The following is a 19,351-nucleotide window of genomic DNA, read 5'->3' on the forward strand; positions in this document are numbered from 1 at the left end:
TAGAGCTAGGGATTTTGAGTCTCAACTGTTTGCCCAGATTTGAACATCGTAAATCACACACAGTGAGCATACATATCATCCAAACTATCCCTACTATTTTTTTAACCAAAAAATTCATCAAATCAATAATAATTTATTCTTGGGAAGAGGTGTAGAACAAAAATCTGTTGCTCAGTAGCTTTGTAACAGATAGCTGCCGTCTCCATATGACCACTGCTAACGTGCTCTGATAATGCCTGGGATTGGCATTTTCAATGCCAGAATGGCTCATAGGCTTTATTGTATCCCATATTAACATACAGAAATCCAGTGTGACTCTGTAGGCTGTTCTCCTCTGGGAAACATTCTGCCTCAACATTAAGTAACTTTCTAATTTAAAAGGCAATGAAAAGACACAGCCTGGGAATTAAATACTAACTGCTACAAAATCTCAGATGAATATGATTTTATGTAATAAAATACGAATATTGCTCTCTACGACTACCTGAAAGGAGGTTGTAGACAGGTGGGCATTGGTCTCTTCTCACAAGTTACAACTGACAGGACAAGAGGAAATGGCATCAAGTTGCACGAGGGGAGGTTTAGGTTAGGCATTAGGAAAAACTTCTACACTGAAAGGGTTATCAAAGACTGGAACAGGCTGCCCAGGGAAGTGGTTGAATCGCCATCCTTGGATATATTTTAAAACTGTCTAGATATGGTGGTCAGGGACATGGTTTAGGGTGGGCCTGGTAGAGTTAGGTAACGGTTGGACTTGATGATCTTAAAGGTCTTTTCCAGCCATAACAATTCTATGATCCATAACAAACTCTCTCTTTGGGCTGCTGGTATCTCTGGCTATCCTCCCTTGAGCAGGGATTCATTATCCAAAAGTAACCCAAAAGGGCCGCTAGTTCACCTATATCTATTGTCTCGTGCAATCAACAGTCCTGTTGCATTTGAACAAAGGTGGGTTGGGTTTTTGCCTGTTTTAAATGGTATGTGCAGTTTCTTTCAGCACCTTCATCAAAGCATAAGAGGGCTCGTTCATCTTCACCCTATCCCAGAGCCGTTGGGCTTCCCAAAGGAATGATGCTGGCAACACTGCACGCAGTCTTTGAGCTGGTAGGCTGCCTGCCTTCTTCCCTGGAAAAAACATGCTCATGATCTAGTCTCCATCTGGCTCCATTAGTGCCCAGAAAAGTTATACTGAGGAGTGGGTATTTTGCTGCAGACCACAGGCCTGCTTCTGACCTTAACACCACCAGTGTAATTCCCCATCGGTTACACAGGAGTTGCAAAGATGCTGCTGAAGCTTCTTTCCAGATTCACGCACTCCTGCTGACCACATCACAGTAAACCCTCCATACTGAGCTCCCAGCAAACCTCTTCACAGATGGAGCCCTACAAAGTCCAAAGGTCTCCAGTCTCCTTGCTGTCATAGGCAGGTGAGGCTGCACAGAGACACCCCAGTAACACCAATACACAGAAGGCACCAACTTTCAATCTTTTCTTCCTTATTCTTTTCCCACACCATGCAATCCTATCAGCTAATTAATAAGTAATTAACAAATAGCTGTAGAAGTGCTCAAATGCTCAGTGCACTGAAGACAACCACAGCCATGACAGAAGAAGGACATGCCTCTGGGAGTTTGCTTAATTCTTCAAATCATCAGCCCCCAGGGAATATGAAGCCAGTAGATGACACTCAGCCTCTCTGTACTAATGGAGTATTGCAAAGTGCTGGAGACATGGAAAGCTCCTTCCTACCTGTGGCTCAGGAAATTCATCTCAGAGAAGAACTCTGCTGCCATTATCTTTTCTATCATTTTTTTATTATCCCATTCTATCTGTGGGATAGAAAAATCTACACCTTACACAACATACAGCAGCATGTCTTTCAAGTAACCAAGACTGGTATGAATGCTTTGAACGGTCTCCCCTTTTTCATTTCAAAATCAAAATCAGTGGCACAGTCTTAGAACTTTAGCAGACCAAGCTGTCTCTACTTGCACCCTTCTAGAGCAGCTGTGCTTTCACAACACTGCTACAGATAAGAAGTCAAGATAATCGATTTGTTTGGGATGGGAGAACCTGGATATGAAAAGAACTGTCATCAAGAATGAGACTCAAAACTAGATCCAGTCTGTGCTCCTTTTGGAAAACCAGCCCCGCAGATTTCCCTCCCTCTATCCATCCCTCCTTCCCAGACAATGGAAAGAAAAAAGAAAAAAAAAAAGAGTGACCAATGTAAGGGAGAACATAAATCTTACTGAAGAGGTGGGGGAAAAGACAACTGCCCTTTTCAGCACAGTGATAAGTAAGCTGCTGGGTTTGGTGTTTAAAAGCCATATTAACTGTGTGATGGGAAAGACAGCGAGGCACGTTGGACTACTTAGGAACAGCAATGAGGAAACCATTGGTGTGGATGTTAATAGAGCTGAGGAAATCTGGAGATCTGGGAACTCTAAACTTTCCCATTTGCTCTCTCTCCGTCTTGCTTATTGTGCTCAGTGTCCTGGTCTGTTCCCAGGGTCATCCACCTCAGTCTGCTCTGGGCTGGGACAGCCCGATTACCTCCTTTGGGAGCCCTTGCCCTGTGGATCAAAAATTGGCCAAGAGAAAAGGCAAGCTGAATGAAACAAGTCCACTCTGTTACACATGTTTTCTTGCAGAGGTGTTCAAATAGGCAAAACCTCTCCTCAGCTGATACTCAAACTGGAAAATCCTTAAAATCACTCCACCTGTAACACAAAAGTAACAGGTCCTACTTACAAGTAGCCTTTCAACATTTATTTTCACAGCTTGGTTTATCTTCAGAGCCTTTTTATCCAGATATTCTAGGGCTTTTTTTGGCTACTTGTCCCACAAAACATGAATAATAAAACACAGGCAAGCTGCACCTGCCTCTCTGAGTCAGACCAGTACTTGTACCTGAAGATGAGCGCTACATCTCTGATAGTGTTTAATATCTACTTGTTTCTCAGGAACCCCCCAGGCTTGATTACCACAAGACTTGAACTCTTCATTTACCCAGAGCTAATGAGAAGGATTATTAAAACATCCTGAAAATTAAGAATAATTTGCATAGATATACTTTACCAATTGTTCTGCTTTTCTGAAAGTCATGGGAAAAAATAGAGCTTTCAGCTGTGTAAAAAGTGCCTCTCATTAACTGTCCAGTAATTGTCAATCTAGGGTAATCTGCATAACCAAATTAAAGCAATTGACTTTCCTTATATTTACCTTAAGCACTTGGAACCATAAGATTACTGTCTAACAATTTCATGGATATATAGGAAATTAATTAATAAGCTATTCAAATTGGTATGATTTGCATATTTGAAGCTAATTAGAAAAGCAAGCTCTAGAATTTCAAAATCTTAGAATACATAGGAAATGAAGGGAAAAAAAAAAACCTGATAGCTGCAGGACTCATTTGCTTTAAAAGTTACCTTGACCTTATTAACTGTATTCAAAATAGGCTTTTGTTGCACACGGATATGCTAATATTTCCCCTGAGATCTGAGATCACGTGGAATCTATGTGAAGAATAAACGCGTATATATTGCATTTGTATGAGCTGGCACTTTATGTCTGTTGACTCACATGAGTTAGCGCAGGCAGAAATGTGATGGCAAACTTCGTTGCAGGTGTCACGTTTTTCCTAATTCCCCTTATTGCACCAAGTAAAATTTCAATTCCCTAGTGAACGAGATCTCAGTCTCTCCTGCAGAGCTATCTGAGGATTAGCATGTTATGTTGCACTGGAGCAACTCAGGGAAACCAGCAATTTGTTCCTGTGAAGGCATAGACCTTGATTCCCTGTTTTCCTGTAAGATGGCACCTTTTTCTAATAGGCACTAAAACCAAACCTCAGTTTACGAAAATTATCTAAAAAAACCTCTGGTGCTCCACCCAGGTTAGAGTTATAGGAAAGCTTGGGTTTTTCCAAAAGCTCTTTGTAATTGTGACATTTTCTTCTGTTTTAAAATAGAATAAAAATTGCAAATTTTTCAGTAAAAGATCACTCCAACAGAAATAATTGAGGAAAATCGAAACATTTTCTTAACTAAAGTAAAAACAGTTTAGTCTAGGATTGATTTTTTCATAGTTATATAACATTTCTAATTGAAATGAAAACTCAAATTGAAATGTGTGAGGACAAAAGGTGAGATTTCAATCTTACATTTCTTAAATGCTTTTTTCTAAATTGACGTATTTCTACACAGCATTTCACTTCCAGCATCAGCATTCTTCTAATGGAAATTTTTTTTGTAGAAAAAAAAATCATTGTGGCTAGTTTTATTCAAAATATTCCCAGAAATTCTCTAAGAACTGCAGGCTTAATGGAAGAATGCAGAGCCTGAACAGCTTGCCTTGCTTGTTTTTTATTTTTTTCCTGCTAATAATTTGATTTCACCGTAAGGTTGTGGGAATTGAGAATGATGCCATCTGCAATCCAGTAGTATTCCCCATCAGAATACCAGATATATTTCTGCCTGGTCTTATAATAACTTCACAGACTTTGGTGGCAGGTGGATTATCTCTAGAGTTCTCGTGATTAAAACCACACGCAGCAGTGGCAGACAGATGACTCTGGAGCGGGTTGTGGTAACTCCCCAGTGTAATGGCAGGCTATTACCCGCCAGCAGCTGGGTTGATTTGAAACCCTGACTTTTCCCAGCTCTCCACAAAGACTTGTGTTACTCAGACAGCCTCCTGAGGTCCCTTCAGACTATTGACGCTGCAAGCGGCAGAAGAAGTCTAGTGGCTTTTCTTTTATCATGTCTCCATGGCACTGCTAAACTCTAAATCTCTTTTTTTCCCTGTATCCTGGTAAATTCTTGTTCCTCTGGAAGCTCATGTCCTTGCAGATCCCATCTCAGCTTGTGCGTGACCCGCACGTGTGAAAGAAAAATCCGCAGAACGGTAGCGCCGTTGGCTTGCAGTTGGCCTGTTTGTGCCCTTTACATCCTGTCAAAGTGAAAGTGGCCAAACAGCTGAAACAGCCCTTCAGTTCTTTCTCACTCCCTGTAGCAACAAAATCAAGTCACTGTTGCTCGTCGGGTATCCCTTAATGAAACCGCTTCTACTTCCCCTCAAAATCTTATCTATGTTTGTACAATGAGTTCATTTCCCCAGAATGTCTCTTTCCACCCTTCATTTTGTGTCCAAGAAGGTCACAGATGCAGTATGGCTAAAGTAGACAAGACTCTTGGAGGACTTCTAGATACGAAGAACTCCAGCTAAAAAAGATCAATATCCTAGACCTGCAAAGGAGCTACACAGCACTGCAGCCTGCTCAGGTGAACTCTGCGGTGCAGATTCTCAGAAGCATCCTTCCTGCAATGAGCAGAAAAAAGAGCTCATTTGAGTGAACATCTATCACCCCCTTCCTCATGGGAGGCTAACAGACTGATGGACAATTTTCCAACAGGTACGGCATTTTCATGGGTAACTTTTCATTCTCCAAATGTCAACAGCAATCAAGGAAACATTGTAGCAGACATCCATCACCATCAAGCAGCTACTGCAGGTGGTCTCGTAAGAGCTTCATCCACAAGCCTATTTCCCACGGTGGAGAAATGCCATTATAGATTTTTTTGTCACAAAAGGCAACATTAGCATCTGACCATTTGTTTTCTTGAAAAATATGAAGATACTCTGTCATATCATGGTGCTAAAGTCTCAAAAGCAGATTTCCTCTCATGTCTTGAAATCTAGGGCTACCAGGCAAAATTAGAAGGCTGCCATTGTACCACTGCATTGACTGAGACAACTCTGACTAACAAAGCAACAGTAACACTGTGCATTCGGCTGCTTAAATGTTCCCCAGATCACACCAAGCCAGAGTTCTCCACAACATAAAGGTTGGATTCTGTCTTGCGAAAAGAGATTCCTCCCTATGCATGGAAAAGAAGTTTTGTTAGAAAGTAAAAAAAACTTATCAGCAAGGAAGTTTTACTCCTCAAACGTCAGGAAAAAAACAGTTTGGACTTCCTAGCAAAGACTGGATTCTCTGAAGGAGCTGAACTCATCATCTGCGGTGTGTTCTGTGGTGTAAGAAAATTATTACCATCAACAGTGCTGGTAATGGGAATGCCGCCTGCCTGTACCATCATCTCAGTGGCAGTCAGGCTTCTACAACTACTAAAGCATACTTACCCAGCAGACAAGGAGCCTCCTCGGATATATTGATTAAATATATGCTGTACAAACCTAATGGAGCTCCCCTTCAGGCATTTCTAGGTGCTGCTTCTCTGGATAGCCGTTAATAGCTGACAGCAAACCAGCCAAAAGCCCCGGGGAACTCAAACCTCTCAACATGGTCTTCCATCTCCAGTGTTCCACAGGGATGAAGTGGGATTGATATATCTTCTCAGGATTTTTCTACTGAAAATTTCATTTTAATCTATTTATTAACACACCTTACTGTTTTCTTTCAAATCTTTATCTATCCAGAAGATATTCTAAGCCATGGATGTTTTGAGGGACTTTGATACTACCATGACGGTACCAAGTCTTTAGTCTTTTTGCTCCTATTTTTGCTCCTGTCTTAACAGCTCTGAAGAACAAATTCATCCCTTCTCAGAATTTCAGCATGGATTACGTTACAGCATAAACATTGTATGATATTGACTCTTATGAATTGCCCTTGAAACATTGAAGCTGGTTCTCCCAGAGTGTAAATTTTATCCTCTCCTAGCTTCCAAAGCATTCATGCTATTATCAGGATTTAGAAAACCATAAGCACGACCTGTTAAAAATTGTTTCCTTGACTTGATGGCAAGATGAGACACCAAGTTTGATATGTGAATCAGTATGGAAGTCCAGGAGACTCTGATGCTCCCTGTACCCGTCTGGAGGTGGTATGTTCTTTGCAAATAGCCACCACTCCCACCTACCCAGGTGGAGCATGATTAGCAGGAACACAGTTACTTTATTTGGTGCTGTGATCTCTGAGATTTTAAGTATCTGTCCATTGAATAAATCTCTCTTCTTTTCCAGAGGCGTCCTTACCTGGGATCCTGAATTCATGATGGGCATAAGCTGTACCTTTCACTTTTGTGCCTGTAGGGGCTTTAAGGATGCACACAGTTTAGCAGCAGCTCTAGCAATGTGTCTGTTCAAAATGTTGGTGCTCTGGTACACATTGAACATCGTTAAAATGATACATATGCAGGCAACAATATTTTGAGGAGCTTTTCAGACATGCTTCAGGAATCCCTCAATCTTTATCCTTCTGAATCTTTACTTTGGCTTCTAGAACCTGCTTTTCTGTTTCTTGACCTCTTCTGCTCCTTAGCATCTCTATTACCTTTTTTAATATGGTGACATCAAGGGGGGGGGGGGGAGGGGGGGGGAAGAAATGGCCTAAGCAGTTTCATATCACTCATCCCCATTGAGTGTCTTTACACAGATGCATCCTGCCTCAGGTATTTCTCTTCCCACTCTTAGCCTGCTTGTTCCCTTCTGCATCACTCTTAGTATGCCCCTGGACTTGTTTGTGATTTATACTTCGGGTTCCTTTTTTCTGTGATGGAAATTGTGCAGAGCGTCATCTCTTGGCTGATCTCACTGTTATTGTTGTTGCTCTTTCACATGCAGTTATGTGCATGCTACTTGTGCCCCAAATGACATGAGCAGGGTAGAATACTTGAAGTTCCTTTGCAGGTTAGACCACAAGCAAGAGAAAAGATGGCTGCAAGTAAAACAGAGTACAGCCAAGGCCACCTTCTGTTAGATGGTGTAGCTTCTCCAAAAGCTCTTTCAAAGATATTGAACAGATGAGGATTTGGTTTTGTACGTTGTTCTGAGATTTGTAGAAATGAAATCCTGTCCACTTCAGATGGACATTAGACATTCGCTTTAATTCCAAGTACCTAGCACCATGCCTTCATCCCTGTGAACTGATGTGACTGCTACATTCTCAGGTGCCGGGTGCCTGTCCTTGTCCTAAAATTGTCATACCCACATCACTTGCAAGGTTGAAGATTCTCAGAAAATCTAGCAATAGCTCTCTGACTTTATAGTTAGGAATGGCCACACTTGAAAGTCCTAGTAGTAGGTTCTCGGATATCTGTGCTCAGGTCCATATGGTGACTTTCAGCACAGGTGGAAAATTGTGGGATTTGGCTCCTCTCCGAAACATTTGTGGATATCGGAAAATGTATTCAGCAACCCACAGCTGGGGGCTGATTCCCCCCTTACATATGCATGCACAAGCATATCGGGAACCTCAGCCCACAGTGCGACAGTTCGTAAAAATACCACCCGCCAGCGTTAATGGAAACTTTCCCATGCTGCTTTTGGGCCTTTACTGCAGGTAGTGATATAATTTGCTACCTATTTTACCCCATCTTAAAACACAGGCCAGTTAGTTCAGGGGATAAGAGAGGAGTAAGTCAACCTCTACTTCACTTTCTTAGCAGTGCCAAAGAAACTCAGAACCTTTGGTTTCTAGTTTTTCAACACGATGCCAACTCCTCCAAGTTGAGCATCCTGTATCAACAGTGCCTTATATAGTCATATCCTTTTATACCGATTTTTTTTACTCTCTTACATTACTATTGTCTACACTTTTTGATGAAATAGTAACTATATAAAAATGACAATCAAGGTATAATATTCCACAGTAATTTACAAGGCTTCTTCAGCCAGTCAGTCACAGATGCACCAACACTGTCAGCCAGGAAGGATGGAGAATCCTGAAAGGTGCTGAAAATTTCTGGACTTCCTTCAGTTAGTTTGAAGGGGTTTTGTATCTTCTACCAGGAATGCAGCAACTAGCAGAATAAGGGTCCTTCTATTGTTAGAAAAGATGATTTGCAAAACAAGAAAGAGGAAGGGGGAAGAGGCAGAGAAACTCTTTGCTGGAAAGGAGGTGTTTGCCCAGCGACTCAAAATCAAAACCTATGCCTGGTCTTTAAGAAATGTCTCTATGGGCACCGCTCCTTTATTTGGTATTCAAGATGACTTTTGCCTGTATGTGATCTGAAAAGAAAACACAAGAGCAAACATGTGAAAGAGGAGGATAAAGCAATGAAAGCTGACACTACCAAACCAATGAGTTAACCGCAAAGACTATTTAATGATTAGGTGTACCTTGAGTTTTTAATTTTTCTCACTTGCCTATATCACTAAACAGGCCGTGCATCCAAACTACAGTTTTTATTTAGGTAATACAATGCCAGTTTGGTTACTGCAGTGTCCTTGGAGAGCGGGAGCACACTGCAGGAGTCCTCTGTGATACTAGAGGTGAACTCTGCCATTGGAAGAAGAAGAAATACATCAGTTTCAGCTTTTTTAATGTAGTCACAGGAAGTAATGACAGACAGGTTTGGCATATGGGGCCTATGGTAGAGGTGAAGCCTGAAGGATTATGTTACTATTGAACTGAAGGACTCCCGATAAAGGTGGTTTTATTTAATTTTCAATTCTGCTTCTTACACCTAAAGGGTATTTGCAGCCTTGGGTGTTTTTTTAGAATTTCTCTCAGTATTGGAAATGGCCCAGAAGTTAAGGAATGTCAGGCAGCGTGTTTGCAGCAACTAGACTCTTTCAGGCATGACCAGGGCTCAGCTCAGCTCAGCTTGGCCTCCAAGGACACATCCATTGGGTCTCTGCAGCTTTGCAGTGGGGTGGGTGAAGGTACAGCAGGCTAACCAGCTTTACCAACCCACTTTCCACAGCTGGCGATGGGTGTTGTAGGTTTACCAAGAGCTGATTAGACTGTCCCAACCCACTGTCTTAGTAACAACAATGTTATCACCCAGAACTACGTGTAAGGGAATGGGGATATATAAATAGAAAGCGTTGCTTTAGCACTGGGGTTTACAAATCCGACTGATGCACTAGAAGCTGGTTGGTCCCTGTGCAGACGTGGCCTGAATCTGAGTCGGGGAGCTAAATCAGCCCCTGTATTGAACTTGATAGTAGTCATATAAGAAACATTTTAACAATATAAGTACCTCCAGTGCCTGGATGCCAGCATGTCTAGCACTCAGGAGATACTGGACGCAATTCACATGTGGTGGTTGTGGATACAGCTAACATCAGATTCAATGGGAGTTGTACCTACTTCTGCCATGGCCAGCTTTGATCCTGGGCATCCTAGGGAATAAGCCCAGCCTCTTGTGCATTTCTTTCAAACTCCCTTTTGCCCTCTTCTGCCATTTTGTTGCTCCTGTGTGTCATGGTTTAGGCTGGGCTGGCCACTGTGTTAGCCAAGTGTACTAGGGCTCTTGATTGGAGACTTATTACAGCTTATTTCTGTCTGCCTTTCTTTAAAGCCAGCTGAACATACCCAATGCTCTTCCTCTATGGTAAGACCGAAAATACAGACCACCCTCCCAGCTTCTGTGACACTCTTTCTAACACACTCCTTTATTCTCTTCCCCGTGATCACGAGTTCTCTCTCCAAGCCCAGCCTAGTTATTTGTGCATGAAGCTGCCATGTCGTGTATTGGTGTGAGTCTGGTGTTCACATGAGCTGTGAATATGCTGCACATGTGTATTTCTTGTGCATCCTGAGCTTTCCTTTGGTCAAGTTAACTGTCGTTCTGCCTTCTAATGAATCACCAAGAGAGAACTAGACCTGGTAAGATTTCTTGTTAACAACAAACCGTGTCACAGTCAATGTGACATGGAATGAGTTTCCAATGTAACTTCACGTCCAAGCCTCCAGACTAGAAAGAATTGGGACTCTGAAGTTTCTCTTCAAGGAGGTGATTCACTGTAAAATTTGAGTTTGTACTTTGCACAAAAAAAGAGTAAGTTGTGCAATGGTGCACACAAACTCCTCTGGCTTGGTCTACAAGGCAGTTCCCACACCACTCCAACAGAGTTGCAGTAACTCCAGTCTCTTGATTGCCACTTTGCAGAACCTCCCTCCTCTGGCAAGGTTACACCTTCAAAAAGCTGGATGAAAGCCAGGAGAAAGCAAGCAAGGCTACTCAAGCACCGACTAATCTGTAGCCACCTTGTCTTAAATTGACCATAATCTCCCCAGGCATCACTGAGTGGTTTTGGCTAAGGGGTTTGATGCCAGTAAGTTGCATATTTGCATCAGGGGGGAATTTGTTCTGTTTTATCTGCTGCTTAGACTTTGCCTACTCCAGGACCCTAGGAGGACAGGGATAATTTTCTGTCTATGGCAGCTGCCTCTTCTCAGCAAGGAAAGAGAAAGGAATGCTAAAACCTCTGTCCAGACCCATGTCCCAACTTGCTGCCATCCAAAGGGCTGAGCCAACAAGAACAGCAGCAGCTAGAATAAGAAAACACTTTAAAACGCCTTTTTTTTTTTTTTTTTGGTCACAACCATAGCAGTACTGCTGTCCAAACAATTTTTAAATTTGGACTTCAGTTCTATTCTAGGTGCGATTGGAGTTTAGCTTCTTATAGAAAGTGGAAGGGAGGCCATTGGACTTCTGTAGGATTGGGAGAGATGTGTCACCTTATAAGTAGCCCTGTGGGCCTGTAGTGCTGAAAGTATTGAATGCCATGATTTTTGATTCTTTTGAGGCTGCTCTTCCTCCTTCACCTCAGAGCAATTCCCTCCAGTTCACTGAAGCCCCCAGCCTGTTGTCCAAGTCAGAAAATGAGAACGATGTGAGATGTAGGGAGCACTCAGTCCTTTCCGTGACGCAGCCTCTTCCCCTAATCTTTTTCACCCTGTTACTGCATGGGCAGCGAGCGTCAGCCTGTGCTGCAGACGGGGAGGAAGCTACCCAAAATACCTACCGGTGATTCACCACAGACAGACAGACAAACGGCAGCTGGGGTGCAATCCTGACCTACTGCACATAGCGCTGTGCTTTCTGCGTGAGCGGGGTTCACACACACGCACACACTAGCAAGCAGCTATGGTCCCTGCGAGCCCCCACGGTGGCACAGCAGGAGCTGGGGCACCAACCCAGCCAGGGGCCGACAGGGCTGAGCGCCAACCTGCTCATCCTGGGTTGGAAACAAGAGCACAAACAGCGCACAGGTATGTGTCCTCATCTGGACGTGTAATCCCAGAAAGGTACATCCCGGCGGTTCCCGTGCCGTGGGTTTGATCGGGAGCAGACAGGCAAGCAGCTGCCGTTTTCGCTGCCCGGTGACAGGAAATCCAAAAGGTCTGTTCTCTCTTGGTTTACACAGTGATGAGTAGTTAACAGCAGGGGTGATCTGCACTGTTTCTTCCTCCTAAATGTTGCTCTTTCGGTGGCATTTAGACTCAAACTGCAGTCTTTGCAGCCTGGGTGGGGGACAGAGCAGGGGAGTTCTGTGCACTTCTTCGCTCCATGGCAGGTCAAGCGTCAGGGTGACAGTGTTATCTCCCCCTGTGACAGGAGGTCACATTCCCACAGAGCTGCTAGTGGAAACCACCAGTTCCACAGGCTTCACACAGTATTTTAGGGGGTTGACGAACTGGGAAACACAGCCTCGCCTCCCCTCGAGCTAGGCAGCAGCAGGTCCTTCATCGAGGCCCAGGTGAGCCTGCCGCCACCATAGCACTCAGACAGATGTTGCCTTCAGACGTGTGAAGGCTGAGGAACGTCAGAGATGGTTACAGGCCCAGGGGAACGTGCTTTAGGGACAAAGCAGATGCTGTGAGGAAAAAAAAAAAAAAAAACAACACAGGCCAGAAGAAAGACTATTTTAAAGTACTGCACGCTTGAACAGTAGCAGTGAGCCAAAATAAAATGTTTGGAAAAAAAACAAAAGTGAGTGCGCAGACTGTGGGAAATACAAAGGGGTCATGAGAAATGCGAGAGGCCCAAACACAGAGCAGCGGGAGCGAGCGCCCGGGGCCCAGCCACCCCGAAGCATGGCCATGGTGGCGCAGGGGCAGCCGGGGCTGCCAGCCGTGCCCGTGACGCCGACATTTGGGCAGGGGCAGTGCACACCATGTCCCCGCAGGGTTTCGCACCCCAGGACAGACCTGGGACCTTCTACTGTTTCCCAGCAGAGCGAGCGGCACGTGGCTGATACCCAGCACCAGATTGACCAGAACTGCTGGCTGAGGCACTTGCTGGGGTAAAACATCCCAGACAGGCCAAAAGAGAAATTATCTTTCTCCTCCAGTACAATGTCAAAGGAGAATTGCATCTTTCCAATGTGTGGAGAAGATGTAATTTATAGCATAACACATCGCTAATCCCCGAAGTCCAGGCAACCTGAAGGGAGAGGCTGATGGCCTCAAGAGCCCCTGTAGAGTAGTCTCACCACCATGGGAGGGAGGGCAGGCTTGAGCAGCCCCAGCCCATCCCTGGGGTGCCGGGGCAGCGCAAGCCCAGGGAGCGGTACCAGGACAAGGAACAGTGCAGTGAGCTCTCGGCATAGCGTCCTCTGTGGCCCAGGGCCCCTGTTCCTCCCGTGCTGTTGTAACTCCTGCCTCTGTGCCAATGGCTTCCAGAACGCAGAGGAAAACTCTCGCATCTCAATCACCTTCTTCCGACTCTTCCGCGTGATGCGTCTCGTGAAGCTCCTGAGCCGAGGGGAGGGCATCCGGACACTGCTTTGGACCTTCATCAAGTCCTTCCAGGTATTCCTTCACTTATCTCTAAGTAAGAGCTAATTCTGTGGGTTTTTTTTTTCCCCTTGGTGGGGTGGGGGTGGTTCTCCCAAATGAGCTGGTCGGAGCTGTGCACACCAGTGACACGTGGCACAAATGAGACTCAAGTAAACGGGGCTCGCAGGAGATGACTGCCTGGGTATGAGTTTCCTCTTTAAGGCATGAATAATTGCTCGAGACCTTCCTGAACAGCCTTGATAGTTCAGTTCAACTCAATTACTGCCTTTCTATAACCCTTCAGTCTCCCCTCTGGTTTTGGTTGGTTTGGTTTTTTTTCTATTTTAGCTGTATTTTATATCTGTTGCTTTAAGCTAAATATGCAGCTATGGGGAAGGCCTGGGTCTCAATTAAGTTTCCCTTAAGCCTTGTTTTGAGGATTTCCAGTGAGTATTAGAGGTGTGTGGTACCCATGCTTTCATCCAGGAAGATTTTCACCTTTCTGGCCCCCCACCTTTGGCCCTGGTAACAACGCCAAGTTATTAAATTGCTGCTGCTTTTTCCCTGGAGGCAGGTTGCATTTCAGTGGCAGATAAAGTGCCAGAGTAGATAGGGGAGACCAGACTGGATAAGAATCATCACCTCTGGGGGAAAACAAAACACCAAGAGACAGCTATTTGCTGGAGAAACTGCTTCTAAACCAGCCCCTAAGCTAGCCACATATAGAAAAATGATAGTTAGAGATTAAGCATGGCATACTCCTGCATTTTACAAGTACTTGACCTGGATTTAGTGGGCCAGCACAACCTGGATGTTAGCTGGGGTAGGTCCGGAGGAAGTGTCAGGGAAAGACAGCACAGGAATACAAATGGTGGTCTAAACATGAGAAAAGATGCAGGACACACCACTGGACAAAAGCGTGAAAGAGTAACTTGCACAACACACAAGTCTTGAAGCAGCAACCATACATCCCGCAGATTCAGGCTTTAAATGGTCTATAGCATTTGTATTGGCTCAAACAGGAAAGGAACTGAACCACGCTTTGAAACTTACACCTCAGCAGCTACAACATAAGCTGGGACCAAAGCCTGCAGTGCTGTGGATGACCATGACTGCTGTCTCCGTCAGCAGGAGTAGCACATGTGTACACCAGGGATCAATCTGGACCTTTTCTAGTGCAGCTCTCAGGTGGTCTCAGTAGCCAGACCACCAGGCTCAGGCCAGGGAATCTCATTTGCACACTCCTTGACTGCCAGAGGATCTAATATTGTACACGTCTGTACTACAAGTGACTTTTTCCATTGCTTACACGGTTGCTAACTTCCAGGTTGTTATTTGAGCGGCTGCAGTGGGAACCATTTTGTCTGCATGCACGGGAATGAAATTCCCTTGGCACAGCTCAGCCATCCCTGATGCAGGGGACAGAGTCACACTTTCCAGTTCCTGCTTCTCCTCCCCTTGCCCCTGTGCCCCTCCAGCCTCTTTAGCAATAGCTCCCTCTTATCCTGAGCTCAGCTTGCCACGGCTCTTGGCTGGAGAGGATGAGATGGATGGGAAAGGGAGTGCCTGGTACTTCCCTCCAGTGACCTTCAGACCTCTTGGATTGGAGAGTCACTTTTAGGCAGGGTTGTAGGGTGATGGGAGAAAGTATCGAGGGAGGTATCTTCCACAGCAGGGGGGGCGGGGAGGAAAAAAAAGCACTGCAAGGCAGTGCCTTTTCTCTTGAAAGCCTTCAGCCATTTATAACATGGTATTCTCTCCTCAGAGCTCCTCCTCTTGCTACTACTGGGAGGCTACTCGCATAGCTAAGAATAGCCACTGTGCAGAGCTCTTAACTCAGCCACTCCCACTGTCAAAATCTGGGATCCCTGCAGACTTTGTCTGGCACAGGCTCTTCTCCGTGTCCCCACATGCTTCCAGGAAGCATCTCTGCTCACACAGAGCAGCCTAATAAGCAACAAACTTAGGCTGGAGTTCAGATCCCACCGTAACTACCATGTGCCCTGTGCATGGCACGCCATGCTTACGTACAAGCTGGGGCACTGGTCAGAGGAGCGTGTGGTGGGAAAATGCTCAGCGGGGTTTCCGCCTGCAGAGATAGCAACGGAGCCCAGGCTGGCGGGTGGGAGGAGTAGGAAGTGAGAGGGGCGCTGAGGGCAAGGCAAGGCCGTGGGAATCACAAGGACAAAGTGGTAAAGCCAGGGAATGATGAGACGGAGGAGGACAGAGCCAGAAGGGTGGAATATGGGAGGTGGGGAGATGAAGGAGTCGTGGGGAATACAGGGCAGAGATGAGTAGGGAGGTGCATCAGTGGAGAGGAATGGGCTGAGTGGAAGAACATGGAAAGAAAGTGGAGGGCCAGACAGTGAGGAGAGAAGACACTTTTCCCATCCCCATTTGAAAGACAGAAGAACTGGTATGGTTATGACCTGAGGTCTTGCCTGAACACTATCCCAGGAGCTCTTCTTAGGTCTTTTGTGTATCAAGTCCCAACTAGATCATCACAAAATGTTTGGACCCCAGTTCTGAGCTGATGTATCTCTATTGACGTTGTGGAGTAGCCATACAGATTTGTCTTTCCCCATAAAACACACAGGAATCTGTCCTTGAGCCTCAAGATAATGATTACAGACATTGTTTAAAGGTTTGAATTTTTGCCATTTTAAGATTCAGATCTCTGAGATGATTTCTGCAGATCTTAGTCAAAGTGGTCAGTGGAAATTTTTCCTTAATTCTTCCTGTATGATTTAGCTCTGTTGAATTTAGATATAAACTTAAAATGTGTAAATAATCTTCTTTTTTAAAAAAATAATACTGTTGTAGGCTTTTTATACCCTGCGAAGTGGGGTGTTCAAAATCCAGATTGGAGACTGTACTCACATTTTCAGGATGTATCCGTCTGCCCACTGAAGTAAGGTCTGGAAATATCTGGTCTGAGCACTATATATTTCAAAAGCAACAGAGTCCAAAATTCCTCCTCAAAAGCCTGAGCCTGTGAGGTCCCAAGCTGTGCCCTTGATTCCTGCTAGTAGCGGAGGAAACCGATGGCACTCAACACTTCGCTGATTGCACTGGCCTCTTGCTTACGAGGCAGCTCTGCGTATCAGGGCTCTGCATTTCCTCTTCAGCAGCTGATCACAGACACATAGTGCATTGTGGACACCATCACAGACACCTAACACTGAACAGGGAACAAAGCTGATGCTGCTTGAGGTACTTAGGGTGGTACCAGCCATCGTAGCAGAAGCCTTGAATTTGGATCTTTGCAGCTGTTGTGTTTTTGATTTTGCCAGACTGGATCCAGAAAAAAAATCACATTGCCATTAGTGCCAGAATGATACTAGTTATGAGAGCTGTCTCCTCTTGGCAAGCAGCTGTAGATGCTGGTTTTGGCCTTACTTTCCTCACTCCGTCAAGGGCTGGACTGACTAGAAGGCAGCAAATCTACACCATCGCGAGTAGAAGCAGAGTTAGGGCCTGCCTGAGCTGGGTGGCAGCAGGGTGGTGGCGGGGAGGGCAAGGAAATGTGGGACTGTAGAGGCATCTAGTGGCAATCTGGTCAAATTACAGACTCTAAATTTGGGGCCAGCCTCTGCCCGGTTTCCCAAAGCCAGGAGCATGAACCAGGCTCCTCTGTGCCCGGCTCGGTGGACACACAGTGTTCTTTTTTTCTTTTTTTTTTTTTATTTCTAGGCTCTCCCCTATGTGGCTCTTTTAATAGTGATGTTGTTCTTCATCTACGCCGTGATCGGGATGCAGGTAAGTGATGCTAAAGAGCTCAACTGTGTCTGTCTCCTCCTGTTAAGAGTTTTGGGAACTGACTTATAAAGTAACTAGATCAATATGTAGTTGTAGGGGCTTACAAGAATGTTTTCATCCAGTAAGGTAAGACAGTAGCTAACCTTGGTTAGAAAACATTGTCTGCCTATGCACTTCCAACAGAAGCACAACACACTCCAGGAAAAAAAAAAAAAAAAAGTTTAATGGCTGAACGCAATATGCAAATCGTAAAAGGACCATGCAAAGGAATACCCAGCAGTGGTGGCAAAGGAGATTTACTGCCTCACTTATTGGTTCAAAGTAGTTGTTTCAGTGGGCTTATGGCCATGCTGCACTAAACAAATTAATTTTTTCTCTCGCATCACTTTCACACGGATGTAACTTCCACTGAGTTGTAAAGAGCAGCTTCTGATTTACACCCGTGAAAGTAAATATGGGATCAGACCCAACGTACCAACACTCTGTGTTTGTGCCAGTTCTTCAGGAAGCTGCATCGATACATATCCTACTTGGTTTACGAAATGAACTTGGAACCTGCCTGAGCATTCATCTGTGCAAGGAACTGATGTTGCATACAGACCATTGAAGAAAGCATGTGATATAGGCACAGTCTCTGACAGTCCTAGCCTCATTTGCTGTACTGCTGTTCAAACTAAGCTTCGCTTTCCACTTTGGTGTTAATCAAAGATCTCAGACAAGTCAGCCATCTGGGGCCAGAGACCAAAGTATAGAAAGGCATGGCATAATTGCTTCCAGAGGTCTTCAAACGTGACAGGCTGCTTGGTTTCACAATGCTGACAGAATTTGTAACAAAATTCATCTGACCTCTGTGACCTTGTTTTAATTTGTTTCCTGTTATTGTAATCACATCTTTTCACAGACTCCATCTATCCTCCCCCAGTTTGAAAAATAAAACTAATCTTTCCTTGAATTATCATAGGTTATCTCAATTGCCCCCAGTAATTACAGCTAAATGTCATTTAGTCTACTAGGCTCATACTGTAAACTTGCCAGTTTTGCCTTTAATACTTACCTAGCTCAAATGGCCAAGATCTTACAGGATTACCTGTGCTATACAGAAAATCACTTGAGAATATTACACTAGTGTTATATAGCTACACAAAGCATTAAAAATGGCTTCCAGTCACCCACGCAGATGGAGTCTACAATGATCAGGGCACTGCCACAGCTAGATATTTTATTCTGTAATTCTGTTCCCTTTTCTGTGAGCTAGTTCTAAGTTGGCTATTTAATCCTTGTCTTACATTCAAGCCTCTGTTTTAGTCATCTCTCAGCAGCCTGAAGATCATACATCTGTCTTTCACATTGATCTAGATTAGTAGATTGCTTGCTGCCCTCCTGTCTTCCAATGAGAAAACCAACTTTTCTCATCTTCCCTCTTAGCTTAGAGCCCACAGACCTGTTATCATCACTTTTTGTCCAAATGGCATCTCAGACATTTTGTGTGCTGCTCTCCTGAACCTGCTGACACAGAGAGTTCCCTCACACAGAGACACGTAGAAAGGAAAATCCTTCTTCACTCCATTAAGCAGCTACCTTAAAAAACTAGATGTACCAGATCTGATGAAAATGTAAGAGTTTCCCTCATAAAGGAGACCTACCACTTTATCTCAGCTACTGCCCTGACCTGGAGCGTAACAACATTCAGGCCTCACTACCTAATGTGCCCAAGTGGAAAAATCCAAATTGATGCTGATGGATGAAGCCACTCATATCATGGCCCAGGAGGCACAGACTGGAGAGGCCATGAGAGAGGAACTGCTACCTGCAGCTCCTCATAGGTGCCTAATGCAAAGCACCCCTAGTAGCTGCTGCTAGTGCCTCCTGTGTGAGGGAATCTGCAGGGCTGAAAGGAAAACTAGACTTCCAGCATGGGAAGTTCCCTCGCCTACGCTTGCCTGAAATGAAAAACATGGGCTGTCTCAGCTCAAACTGCCTCTAAACATTTAATCTGTCCTCCTGCTCCTCCTCAGTGCAGCTGGGGCTGTCACTGCTACCCACGGCGCGGGAGCAGTTGGGGCTGGGGAAGGCCCACATGTCCATGAGGAACCCCTGCAGAAAGCCTGCCGT

At 44.8% G+C, this 19,351-nt stretch overlaps 1 protein-coding gene across 1 annotated transcript in view; it reads left to right on the forward strand.

Annotated features, from left to right (window-relative positions):
- The window catches only part of CACNA1C (calcium voltage-gated channel subunit alpha1 C), a gene marked incomplete at its 5' end in the record, with an annotated part of 495,815 nt that overhangs the window by 454,834 nt on the left and 21,630 nt on the right, over nucleotides 1-19,351 (forward strand). Inside the window, 3 exons of the mRNA XM_082498635.1 lie at nucleotides 10,275-10,307; nucleotides 13,385-13,513; nucleotides 17,174-17,239. Of these exons, the coding sequence (XP_082354761.1) occupies nucleotides 10,275-10,307; nucleotides 13,385-13,513; nucleotides 17,174-17,239 (228 nt within the window). The remainder of the gene's footprint in view (nucleotides 1-10,274; nucleotides 10,308-13,384; nucleotides 13,514-17,173; nucleotides 17,240-19,351) is intronic.

Source organism: Vanellus vanellus (genome assembly GCF_965231255.1).
Source record: "Vanellus vanellus genome assembly, chromosome: 1".
Classification (NCBI taxonomy): domain Eukaryota; kingdom Metazoa; phylum Chordata; class Aves; order Charadriiformes; family Charadriidae; genus Vanellus; species Vanellus vanellus.